At 30.5% G+C, this 13651-nt stretch overlaps 2 protein-coding genes across 3 annotated transcripts in view; one reads left to right on the plus strand and one right to left on the minus strand.

Annotated features, from left to right (window-relative positions):
- Positions 1-168: 168 nt before the first annotated feature.
- On the plus strand, positions 169-1161 carry LOC130452775 (probable N-acetyltransferase san). Its single transcript, XM_056792207.1, has 3 exons — positions 169-254; positions 319-642; positions 697-1161. Exons 1-3 carry the CDS (start codon positions 247-249, stop codon positions 863-865), a joined length of 501 nt encoding a protein of 166 aa, XP_056648185.1. The 5' UTR covers positions 169-246; the 3' UTR covers positions 866-1161.
- A 556-nt stretch (positions 1162-1717) lies between these two features.
- Positions 1718-13651, minus strand: part of LOC130452774 (embryonic polarity protein dorsal-like) — a 79116-nt gene continuing 67182 nt past the window's right edge. Inside the window, exons 10-12 of one of the 2 annotated variants that reach the window (XM_056792206.1) lie at positions 10570-10632; positions 10252-10355; positions 1718-7651 (exon numbers count right to left, since the gene is read on the minus strand). In XM_056792206.1, coding sequence (XP_056648184.1) covers positions 7334-7651; positions 10252-10355; positions 10570-10632 — 485 coding nt within the window. In that variant the 3' untranslated portion in view covers positions 1718-7333. Of the gene's footprint in view, positions 7652-10251; positions 10356-10569; positions 10633-13651 lie in introns of those variants that run through there. The other variant, XR_008911000.1, reaches the window with a different exon arrangement.

Consider the following 13651-nt stretch of genomic DNA (forward strand, 5'->3'; position numbering starts at 1 on the left):
TTGATTTTTATTTATTAATTAAAAAAATATAAAAAATTATAAAAAGGTTATACAAACAGATGTTGTATAATATGAATAAAAGATGGGTCTGGATACAATTTGGAAATATGTAAAATACGATCGTTGAATTAGCGCGAACAAACAAACAAGATTGATCTATCATTTGCCAATGTCAAATCCTTCATTCATCATTTGTCACTTTCCCAGTAAATTAATAAATTTTTGGTTATTTATTTAAATTTTAAAATGACCAGGTAATTGATGAAATATACTTAAAGATATCTACTATACTATTTGATTCATTTAATATTATTTTAGAGAAAGTATAGAACTTGGAAATGTAACTCCACATAACATAAAACAACTTAAGCGCCTAAATAGTGTGGTTTTCCCTGTATCTTACAATGATAAATTTTACAAAGACGTTTTAGAAGCCGGAGAGTTGGCTAAACTAGCATATTATAACGACATTGTAGTTGGTGCAGTGTGTTGTCGAATAGATACATCGGAAAAATCTAGGAGATTATATATTATGACTTTGGGATGCTTGTATCCATACCGGAGATTAGGAATCGGTACTCTTATGGTCGAGCATGTCTTAAATTACGTTGAACAGGATGGCAATTTTGATAGTATATTTTTGTAAGTACTTAGTGTAAATTATAAACATTTGTTTGAAAATAAATTTGTTTATAGACATGTTCAGGTCAACAATAAAGGAGCCATCGATTTCTATAAAAAATTTGGTTTTGAAATTGTAGAAACAAAGGAACACTATTACAAAAGAATAGAGCCTGCTGATGCACATGTTCTTCAAAAAAATCTTAGGAAAACTGGTCTAGTTAATGGAATTATTGATCTATAAGGCTCAATGGTGTAATTTATTTGTTAAACTATTTTACCATTTTTGTTAAGAAAATTTTACCAAGTTTTTTTGTACATACTTAATAAACTCAATTTGAGGTTTTCATTACTAGTTTTATTATTATTGACAGCTTTTACAATTTTTTTACTTTACAAACTAAATATATTTAAATAAAATACACCAATCTAGCCAATCGACTTACTACGATTTTGTACACAAACTTCAAATAATTTATGAGACCAAACCAAATTATAAACTGATTGATATAATAAAAAGTACAACATTCATTTTAACCATAATGTCTTATAATTTTTTAAATTAGTGATGCCATTCTCAAAATATATTGATGAATATATAGTGAATTCACCAAAAATCATTATCAAATCTAGTTAAACTGGATTCATTAGAAATAGTTTATTGACTTTCAAAACATGTATGTACCAATTATAATCCAGAAAGTACTACAAATTACCTTTTAGATTCAAGAAGCAAAAACTGCATTGAAAGAAAAAAATTATGAGGAAAAAATTAATGTAGGTGGCATTATGAAAAAAATTTATCTTATGAGTTTCGTGTGAAATACTCTTATTATTTGAGTTGTGTTTAATCAAGTTAATTCATACATCTCTTTCACAAATATTTTCCAAATATAGATTAAGATAAAAAATAAAAAAAATTTTGAATTTATCTTTTATTTTGAAAGGAGAAACTCTAGAATTATGATTATCACAAAGACATAATGGAAGAGTAATAGTGGATTAAAAATACTATACAAAGAGAAGTTCATACTTCCACTTTTTTTCTGGAATATTAACTTACTGATTATTGTTTTCTTTATTTTCGTTGGCCACACTGTATACCTTATTTTTTGAGACATCTTTATGTTTTGGGAAAATATGCGAGTTTATCGTTAAATCTGTGAATTTGTTCAATATTTCAAATTTTTACAGGATTATTTTTAGCAATACATCATCCAAATATTGAATAAACTTTTAATAAAGTAGGCCACATATATACGGTAAGAAGAAATGCAAACTTAGTTGTTATCCAGTGGAAACAACGTGGCGGATTTTTGATGCCAGTGCCCTCGATAGTACGTGGCAGAACTAATCTATTTTCGCGGTTCATTTAAATTTATAACAAAGAATATTGTAAATTTACTGTACTGAATTCTATGTTATTCATTTCAATCTAGTTCCGATATCGCAGTTTTCTGTTTTCACGATAAAAAAATACCTTAGAACTGGGACACGTTTATTTAAAAAATAATATTTACCTACATTTTCAACAAAACCAAGGAAAATTAGTAGACATGATTATATCACTTTTAAAATGAAAACTGACAAAATACAAATTTTTCTAGCAAGCAAAGTGAAAAGTGTAATATGTAATTAAATACTAACCCTAAATAAAACAGTAAAATAATATTACAATGATATAGTATCATCATTTTGGGATTGACCAAAAAAAATATTCTATACAAACAAAAGTTAAAAATTCATAAACGAGTCTGAAAATGAAAACAATTTAAAATAAGAAAATAATCCAATTACACATAATACAACCTTTTAAAGAAAAATAAATATAAAAATTAAAAAAAAATGTTATTTTATAAACAATAGAAAGTGTTTAAAGCACTTTTATGAGATAAAAAACAACCACATATCCTCAAGGTACACTTCGAAAACAATAAAAAGTTTTAATATTTACAATTGTACTGGTTGTTGAAATCCCATTCTAGTGACCAATAAAATACTTGTGCACCTTTTTGGTAGTTTCGTGTAGATATAAGAACGAGAAAGTAATACATGATAAAATCTAAATAATTTATAAAAGTGCATATTGTAATTTTTAATACAGCTTCGACCAATTTGATAGATGGCTGCTACATATTTTTGAGCGTGTCAATATCGTATTTTGATGTCTTAAAAAAACTAATTTTAAATCAGAAGAACTAAAATCAAGAAGAGTTAAAAACAACACTATAGTTATAGGCAGACACTTTTCTGTATAATGATGATGAATTAATTATTACTAAATAGACAATACTGAGACTAAAAGCATTACATTCAACCTCTGGATATCTTCCCATTCCAAATGATCTATCTATAGTATACTGTAGTGCTTAGATTAACGGAGAACCAGTTGCAGGTATTCTTGTCCTCAAATTAAATTCTTAAAGTAATAATTGGAGTCTTTGTGCCATTTTTACTTGTAACGATAGCTGCAATACATTTTTTGGGAGGTAACAGATTTTTGGTAAACGTAAGAGTTCATTTTAGAGTTATCATCATCAACTATTAAATTTTTTCCACTACAATGAAATTGCTTATCAGATCAAATTTACCGCCTAGGCTTCAGCCTACTACAGTAAACTTGCTCTATTAATTTAGGTCATTTATGGAATTGGGGAGAATGAAAAACATATTCAAACTAAAACAAATTTTAATAAAAGTATTTAATTAAAAAATATATCAACTTAACAATTTTTAATATAAATATAAACATTGAAAGACGATATTCTATTCACTATGAGCTTTGAAGATCAACCAGAAAGTGACGAGCATTATTTAAATGAACTTCCAATGAAGTTATTTGTAATATTGAATGTAATTTCACTTTACATCAATTTAATAAAAACTTGCACAATCGTCTTATATTTTAGTATATTATTCTATAGAGTATCAGCCATATCTTAGAATTGTTCCATAAGATAAAACTTGAAAATCTTTTCAACATACAATTTTCACAAAGATAGAAAATAGGGTAAAAATATATGTTCAATATATCATATACATTATTATTGCTAATTGAATTAATTTTTCTAGAATCTATTCCATCAATGGTACCAGTAAATATTCGAATTTATATGTGCACACGTTTTACATTACGAAATGTGTTTGCTATGAGTTGCTAGTAATTTTCTCTAACCATCCCTTAAATAAGAGCAGTATAAAGAAAACTAAAGTTATAGCCATATACCATTACCAATATTTCGTAAAAAATTCTACAAACTACAAATTAAAATGTTTTTTTTGGTCAGTTTGTGTTCCCCTTGATGACTAATAATTTTAAAAATTTGGAATATCAAGAAAATAGTGATTATCAACAATTAAATTTACACTTTTTTTACATGTGAGACATTTAAAAGTTGAAAATTTTAATTGCATTTTGACATAAAATAAAATATAAGATAATAATAATTTGCAAGGTAGATAAAGTAGGAAGGATAATGAGGAAACGGGAAAGTATGAAAAAATATTTCATGACTTTATATATTGAATAAAGAATCTTGGATTAATTAACAAGTATCAAAATGATCATGTTGAATCGAGAGACTGTTGGTTATTCCTTATTAAAAGATTTGAAAGGCCAATATTTAGCCAACAACCATTACATTGTGGAAGAATATATTTTTTGGCAATTTCTAGGTCGATTTATCAGAATTATAATATATGAATGGTACACCAAGCGCCACAGCAAAAAAATTAGGTTCATAATGCAAAGCTCTAGCGAATGGATTTTTTTGGTATATGTTTAGGCGTGTACCCTGAATGTTAATCCAAAAATAGTGGAAATCATTTTTATAGAGAATAATTCTTGCCATCTTTTTTATTTGAAACTTTTTTTGTATAATGCATAGGTTTTTAATTATAGCGCTCCAAAATGTTTACAATATGGTTTTTGCTAAATATATGTTAACGGCCCATGATAAATTAAAAATGGTGGTAACTAAATGTGTAGAGTATGAAATTTCCTATAAATTTCATTGGAAACTTTTTTCCGTAGCATTTAAAGCTTAGGAGTTATACCGCTGTAAATGTCGAGTGAACGCAAAATATGGAAATGTGCAACTTCTCAACAGAGATATCGTACACTCGATGAAAAACAGAGAAACCTACAAATACCTAGGATTCCAACAGGCTAATAACTACAAGAAAAATGTTATTGGATCCGAATACTCAATATAACAATGCAGAAAGTGCCAACAAACATCATCCACTAGAAACTGGCCAAGAAGTTTGGTCTTTTCAATACTTATTCACCTTATTACAAATACCAGCCGCAGAAGGTGCTCGAAAATGACAATTGGACTCTATTACGATAGGACTATTATCACCAAAAGACAGATGACGAACAACAGATCTAACATCATGATGGTTGAAAGAATAGTCAATTCAGTCCTTCTTTTCGATGTAGCTATACCGAACACTCATAACGGTCTCAACAAACACCAGGAGAAATTGGTCAAAGCCGCGGATCACGCAATTGAGATTAAACAGATGCGGTAAGGCGAAAATGTGAAAATAGTCCCAGTTATCATGTAACCGGCGTCGTGCCTAAGACCCTGCACATGGCTAAACTGGGATTTCCAAAAAACACCTTCGCCAACATCCAGAGGTATGTAATATTGAATACTTGCCACATAGTGCGCAAGTTTATTATGTGAACCAATACTTTTGATAGTGTATATCCGGGATAGGTAAATAATACCCCGGCTCTAAGCTAAGTATTGCGTAAGTGTTATTCTTATCGTGTAGCGTGGTGTACTATTGTTTTTTTTTGCCACATAGACGATGATGATACCGTTTTACCCTTGCAAATAACAATAAAGATCGATAAATCATTAATTGTTCTTCGCACTATTTATAATTTTGAATGATTCGCCACACAGTTGTATTGACGAGGTGAAAGTTTTACCAAAATGCAGCTGTTAAACTATAAATGTTACGAGAAAAAGTCTCCAATAAAATTTTTATTAAATTTCATGCTCTACAAATTCAGTTAACTATATATTTAGCATAAACCATATTGTAAAATGTTTGGAGCGCTATAACTAAAACCTCTGGGTTATATAAAAAAAATTTAAATAAAAAAGATGACAAAAATTATTTTTTATAAAAATGATCTTCACTATTTTTGTCATACGATGCACGGTTCGCGAGTTATTTGATAAAACGTGTTTTTCAAGCATTTGGATTTACATTCAGGGGACACTCCTGAACATATTTAAAAAAAAATCCATTGTCAAGAACTTTGTAAAAAGAGTACCCGGCGCTTGGCTTATAGGATTAGTAGAATATGACATGTATAAAACATAAAGAAAACCACATGAAAAAAGATTAAAAATATTATGGATAAGGCTTGTTATGGACCCTTTACAAAACAGGATTCATTTATATGATATAATATTAGCAGAAAAAGCTGGAAAGTAATTTTTAAAACATTGAGTAGTAACACAATTATTTCATATGAATTGAGGTTGGCGGATTATGTACGTAAGATTTTATCAATACTTTGCAATATCAGAGTTTTGTTATAGCAAAGCTTAATATAAAAATGTTTTATTTTCAGTCCTGTAATATAACAAACATTGAAAAAGGACCTTATTTGACAATAGTGTTAACAGTTGGGCACACAATTATAGCCCTAATTTTATTCACATGAGAAATCCTTGCTCGTTGAATGTAAAACTTTATTTACATATTATACACCTCAATAAGATAATATTAGTGATGTTCTTTTTTATTTGTATCTCTACAAATTGAAAATTACTTAAGTGAAGTGTCTTAAAAATTATATACAGGTATATACAAGTGTCTTCATAGAAAAACTATTTTATTCTTTGCTAAAAATTAACATATAGTTTTTAAAGTCATTTAAAGTATTTATCTATTTGTTTGTCATTAAAGCATTCCACTATAATTGAAATATTATTCTCTACATATTACTACTATTTATCTCAAAAACAAAAGCTTTATCGTGAAACAAGAATCGATGTTTCTGTTGGAAAGAAAAAAGGGAACATAATGAGATCAGTCGATTCAGAAATTTAACATGCAAATGACATAAATATCTGAGCACCCAAATTATCACTAAGATATAATAGGCAAGATTAACAAATAGGCCAATAAACTCGCCATAAAAGGAGCACAAACGTTTTTTTATTAGCCTAGAGTCTTTCTATAGATCGGGAAGTTCCATTGAGAAAAAATTTTCAGAAAAAGAAGGATACTAAAAAAGATAGTGCCTCCGGAGCTAAATCACTACAAACAACAAAAATCTTTTCCTCAACTTTGATACCTCTAAATTCAAGGAGTATTTGGATTGTAGATTCTGTGAAGAGAAAATGAAACTCCAGTTGACCTATTTTGAGAATTCCTCGTCATTTCAAAAATGATTTGGACAAGAAACCTGTAGGAAAAGTTAATGGAGTTTATTACAACTCTGGAACTGGATAGCTGAAGATTGAAAACAGTTATAATAATGAGAATGATAAATCTTAAGGTTGCAATTAGAATAACTAGAAAATATCACTAACTAACCAGTATGATTGAAACAGATTAAAGATATTTCTCTCTAGGTAGACAACGTTAAGCACATTTTTAGTTTTTCTTCATCTCCACAACTTCCAGACGTAGCACAGTTATACTGTTCTCAATCACAAATATCGATTGCACTGTAAATCTATTGGTATAGATTTGTGAGTTCATTAATTCGAATATTCACTAATTTAGTTATAGAGTCCGTCATATTGGTATCTTCTACGGGTACAATATCTGATAGAGATGATAAATTGGGAAGAGAGGATTGCTGATCTATTGTTACCAGTTGTTCAACAAATGCTCCATTGTCCAGGTCTAAATTAATTGGAACGTCGTTGACTTGTAGATTATTGTTAATTTGTTGACTGTCATTAGTTTGTAGATTATTGTTAGATTGTATATTCCAAGTTCCCATGGATGGCAATGGTGTTGTTGACGTTGACGGAAAATTCCAATTAATCTAAAAAAGAAGAAACAGTTTGATGTATTTGGAGTGTTTTTTATTTAAATATCTCTTCAACTTAATCACTTCTGAGCCATCCTGAACACATTTTATAGTTAAGTTTGAATTTCTGGAACCGTTGGTGATATTAATACTGACTACACTGTTTACACCACCACTACAACAGCACTCACAATTACACTGTATGACGCGCGTTTCGTAAACAGTTTACCTTGGTGTAGTATTGGTATAAACAGTGTATTCAATACACATATTATAGATTTATTGGCATCCACTTATATGGTATTTCATATCGTGTCTTAATACTACAACTACATATCTAATTAGCTAGTTTTACGATTAGTTTCAAAACATTAGAGCCAATAAAGACATATGTTTGCTTTTTTTCATACTAAAGTGAGAAATATTTCATACAAGGAAAATATTTGTATCCTGATCTACATAAAGTATAATGTGAGGATCAGAATATGGAAACTGTGCGTATAGTTATTTAAAGAAAAATATTTTGCTAAGAATAGGCCCAGAAAATATCATTGCCGAATATTTATGTCGTATACCACTTCAGGAAGCGATCAAATATGCTCAGAAACAGGATATAAATCCTAGTTGATAAAAATAGAGAACAATAGTACGGATTGAATAAGGATAACTCTGCCAGTTGTGAAATTTTGTTGCAACTTCAATTTGCAACTTACAATTTGTGTTAAAATCAATAATGATTTGTTTTATAAACAATAACTTACAACTTTAGCATTTATAATACAGTTATGCATCTAGGTCTCCGTGGTCTGATGCCAAAGGAAAAGGCAGTAGTAGCGAATGATATGTTCAATTTGGAAAATCGATCAAGCCTGACCCTGAAGTTGCATTCTTCCAATTCATATCTTAATTGCAGCTGGTATGGATGCAGTTTAAGATCAAAGTTTAAATCTCTCTCCTTAAGTTTTCATACAGACTTCATAGCACTCTCAATTTTGTCTTCGGTTCTATATATTCTAGAACGCCCTTTTGCTTGTGGTGTAAGCGTTGTACCAGTCTCTTCAGAACGCTTTACCCATGTAATTAAATTAGTACTGTTTCGCTGTAGTTCATATTCAGAACAGTATAATCCCCTGGTAACAATGTTTGAACGACAGTTCTCGTAAAATTAGGCGACTTTTCCCGTCGATATTACTCATTATGAGCCTAGCCAACGATTGTTTTATAGTTTGTGGTAAAGTTGTACATTTTTGAGAAACTGGAGTAGAGAGGTAATTTGTTCCGAGTTGTTAAGGATTTCATTGTAATTTAGGCTAAGCTGAAACTGTTGTCTTTCGACGGTATATTTGCGACACTCGGTCAAAATGTGCTTCAAGGTTTAGATACGAGTTGCAGCTGGAGCAAAACGGTCTGGGAATAGTAGTTATAAGGTATCCATGAGTAAGTCTTGAATGGCCGATTCTTACTCTTCTTATCGCAGTTAAGTCTTGCCTTGAGAGACCAGCGAAGATAATAGGTTGTGTCAATAGTGTCCCAATGCTGCTGCCGTGTAACTCTAAATGTAGTTGCAATTTTTGCCTGTTGGTCTGCTAGTTCGTTGCCTTCGATGCCAATGTGGGAAGGTAAGCAAATTAAAGTAACTGCTATTCCTTGGGATGAGATAAGCTGGTAGGAGTCATGTATCGATTGGACAATAGGATATTCGGTAAATATATTTTGGAAGGATAAAATAGAGGCAAGAGAGTCTGTACATATGGCAACGAGCTTATAGGGAAGATTTTATGGCAATTTGTGACTTGTTGACTGTTGATAGTCCAAGGGGGAGTAGAGGGGATAGGAAGGGGATTACTTGCGACGAAACGTGGATTTTTTCAATACGATGTTGAAACAAAGCGACAATCGATTCATGAATCACCCAGAATCAAAAAAGGCAGGATGTCCAAATCAAAATCAATCGTTTTTTTTTCGACATAAATGGTATCGTCATGACTGGATGGGTAGGTGGTCGGACTGTCAACCAAACGTAATATTTGTCAGTTTTGGCAACACTGCGAGAACGAATTGTGGAAGAACAGCTCGTGGATTTTGCACCAGGAATGTGAAGCAGTATTTGGTCAGTAAGCGCACTCCAGTGCTCGAACACCCGCCATACTCACCAGATTTGGCACCGTGCGACTTTTTTGTCTCCGAAGATAAAATTTGCTTTGAAAGGGACTCGATTTGAGTCAATGGAAGCGGTAATGCAAAAAACGGCAGAGTTCTTAAAGGCGCTCAACAAAGGAGACTTCCAGCACTGCTTCGATCAATGGAAAAAACGTATGGAAAGGTGTGTGGCGAGGGGACGGGAATAAAGCCTTTTTATGTAACCAGTCTCGTTATTTAATAGTCAGACCTCGTATATGAATATTTTAATAATATCCATTAAACACATTTTGAATAGTTCCTAACTAATGTCGCTTTGGTGCCCAATAATTTTAGATAAAATTTATCTAGTTTATAATTCTAATACTATGTTGTATTCAGTACTTATGGTTTCCAATCTTATTAATGTGTGTAACCCATGATGATATGATTTTAATACCTTCTTAGTTTGTATTTATTTCAGAATTATTGTTTACCTGTGATTGTTGTGGAGGTGATAAAATATTGGGAGCGTACTCAGGGCTTGAACCAATTCCAACATTGTAAGGACTTAGAGATCCCGAATACGGAGAAGGTGTTGCTACAAACAAAAAGAAAAGCTATGCATTTTATTTGTATTTGGAAAATGATGTAGATTCAGTACATAGAAAAATATTCCGTGATGTAGTTCAACTGATAATGAAGATTAGTATTCAAAATGATTTTTTTTATATAAATATTCTTATCTCATCTCATTGCCTATATTAATTAAATCTATTCTAGTAATTAGAACAAATATTTCTACTCTTACTCACCTCTAGGTTCTTCCTTGATATTTCCCATTGAATAACATAATGTAGAAAATAGACTTTCTGCATCTACAATGAACAAAATATTAACTAATTTGTCTATTGATACAAAAAACACATACAAAACACACAGAATACTATTTTTCTTAGAGAAATCATACAAAATTTAAATAATTTTTTTAACTATATTAGTTGTTATGATATTAGATAATAATCTAGGGTAGTTACGAATTCTTTGATCAGCATCAGCAAAGTGTTTAATCACCATAAGCAGCAACAATAAATACTCAAATTCAATGCTAACATTCTAGCTATCTAATTGGGGTTCGTTGAAAGTGGGACTTAGTCTAAGTTATGTAGGCTTTTAACTAATCAAAAAAATTATGCAAAAAAGATGAAATTTGTTTCCTGATTCAATTCTTTCAACATGTGAGACGTGCTTTTATTTCTTCATGTTTTGAAAATGATATATTCTTTTTTATGGAAATTAAATGTCGCATTTATACCAAAATATTCATATTTGAGTAATTTATTAATATCACATCAGTTGATTGAAAATATCAGCATATGCCAAATCATTAGAAACGAAAATCAGCTAAAACCATGTTATACGAGGATAGTCCCAGAAATACCTGGCCTGACTTAGAGCTGGTGTTAGTTGCTTGAAAAATATCATATGTTTCTAGTTTGAAGACGCCTCGTTGTTTAGTATTTGTTTGGCAACCATCAATAATGAACGTTTTCAGAAAATTTGTAAACGTGGAAAAACTTGGTCATCATTATATGATACAAGATTTAAAAGGCGTTAGCCTAACCAATATAAAATTTGAACTAGATTCTATACTGAGATCTGAGACTGTTACTTTGTTATCAACAGTAAAGTATTGGGTAATAGAGTTTAAACGAGACCAGCATTGCAGTGGTCGACCAAATGAGGCGACTACCCAAAAATGTTGAAGAAAATCCACAAAGCGATACTGGATGATCGTCGACTGAAAGTTTGCGAGCTAGCAGACATAGTAGGTATTTCAAAAAGTACAATTTAACTAAAAATTTAGACGCGAGAAAGTTGTGCTGGGTGCTGCGATAGAACAAAAACAGCGCCGCGAGCATGTTTCCATCGAGTGTTTGGCAATGCTTCACAAAAATAAAGCCGAATTTTTATGCCGTTTCATGACCATGAATAAAACGTGGGTCTATCACTTCACATCAAAAACAAAAGAACAATCAAAACAATGGATTGAAAACGGAAAACGGACTCCAAAAAAGGCAAAGACCGTTCCATCTGCAGGCAAGGTCATGGAGTTGGTTTTTGGGATAATTTTCATTGACTATCTTGAGAAAGAAAAAACTATCAATGGTGAGTATTATGCGAATTTATTGCAACGTTTAAGCGAAGAAATCAAGCAAAAACCGCCGCATTTGACTAAAAGAAAGTGTTGTTTCATCAAGACAATGCACCAGCTCATACATCATAATACATAAATATATTTTTTTCCAAAATTTTTGTGTTTTCTTTGTAGGGCCATGTACTTCTGGGACCTTCCACGTATATTATATCAATGAGAAATCCCAAAATTTTTTTGGAAAAATAATAAGCGTGTTTCCATTCTATTACATATACAATATAAAAAAGAATTGGGTTGATATTCTAAATAAAAAGTTAAATCTGATTTGTAAAGAAAACTAACCTCAAAGTTTTTGTCTACAAGTAGTTCTTTTCAAAAGTTAGGAGATTAAAAAAAATATGAAAATTTTTTTGAAAAATGTTTCGTAATTTCTCCAAGAAAACGCTGTTCATAAGAAAATTGATTGAATTGGCTCAAAAAGTATTGAGAAAAATTGATTCTAATACATCAATTTTTTGCACATGCACAGAAATCAAATTATGTTTCTTTATCTGTTTTTGAGAAGCTACATAAAATTAATGCAAAAAGAAACAAAAACAATGTGTAATTCAAATATCTGCATCTACATAAAGATTTTGTAATGTGTAAATAGATTTAGTTGAAAAAAATAAAAAAAAAACTAGGTGTAAGACATTCATTTAAAGCCATGCATTAAACTAAACACTCGATATAAAAATTATTATATACCTTAATGTTTCCCTGTATGCTAAAAGTTTAATAAGATTGTCTTATTAAACATTCAATATATATTCACTTTTTCATCGTGTTCGTTGAAACTTAACATAGCAAGTTTACCAGAAGAATCAAATAATGAATTATCATTTTTGTTAAAAAACACATATACAAATAAATTTATATTTGAAATATGAATAAAGTACATTTCAAAGTTATTTATCACTTTTATTTCCAATTGTAGAACAGTGGTTTCCAAAGTTATCCAAATGGACCCCAAGGGTTTACATGGGAGAGTCGATATGGGTCTACTTCAACTGTTAAATCCGATCCTCATAATTTTTGACGATTTTGAAAATATAGGGAGTTTATCACAACCAATAACCTCAAAGCACATCAGCACGGAACACTGAAAGGATCAGTTGTCAATCCAATTATATTCCCTATACCTATAAACATCACCAATAAAAGTCAGAATCTATGCAGATGATCTGGTTGTGTACATAGAAAATAAAAATCTAACAACAATTCAATCAATTCCACAATCATACATAAATATATTTGAAAAATGATACAAACACTTCGCTTCTCTGAAAGGACCAAAAACCACTATTCGAACTAAATAGTATTCCTACGATGTAGAGAAATTTGGATTACATTTATGATTCTAGTTGTCCAAGTATGGTACAGAAGATTACTATCCAAAATACGAATCTAATGTAGTTAGTACTAATTTAATTATTAGACCGCTGAAATTTACGACGATTGATTTTTGTAAAATAAAATTTATTGTGCCGATATAATGAAAATCAGGTGAAAAGTAGAAAAAAGTTGCCATTTTGAACTGGTGTATTGGTAGATATATGAAATGTGTTGAAGGAAATGGGATTACATAAAATAAAGTGAAGAATTCTCTCTGAAATATTAACTAAGCACAATAAAACTTTAATTAGGGAAACGAGTCATAAAGCTAGATTAATTAATTAGACTTCCTACTAAACTTACGA

The sequence above is a fragment of the Diorhabda sublineata genome, chromosome 2 (genome assembly GCF_026230105.1).
Source record: "Diorhabda sublineata isolate icDioSubl1.1 chromosome 2, icDioSubl1.1, whole genome shotgun sequence".
Classification (NCBI taxonomy): domain Eukaryota; kingdom Metazoa; phylum Arthropoda; class Insecta; order Coleoptera; family Chrysomelidae; genus Diorhabda; species Diorhabda sublineata.

Excerpts from the sequence above, each read along its gene's own strand:
- LOC130452775 (XM_056792207.1), top strand. Across the intron at positions 643-696 it reads AATTTTGATAGTATATTTTT|ACATGTTCAGGTCAACAATA; the intron begins GTAAGTACTTAG and ends ATTTGTTTATAG.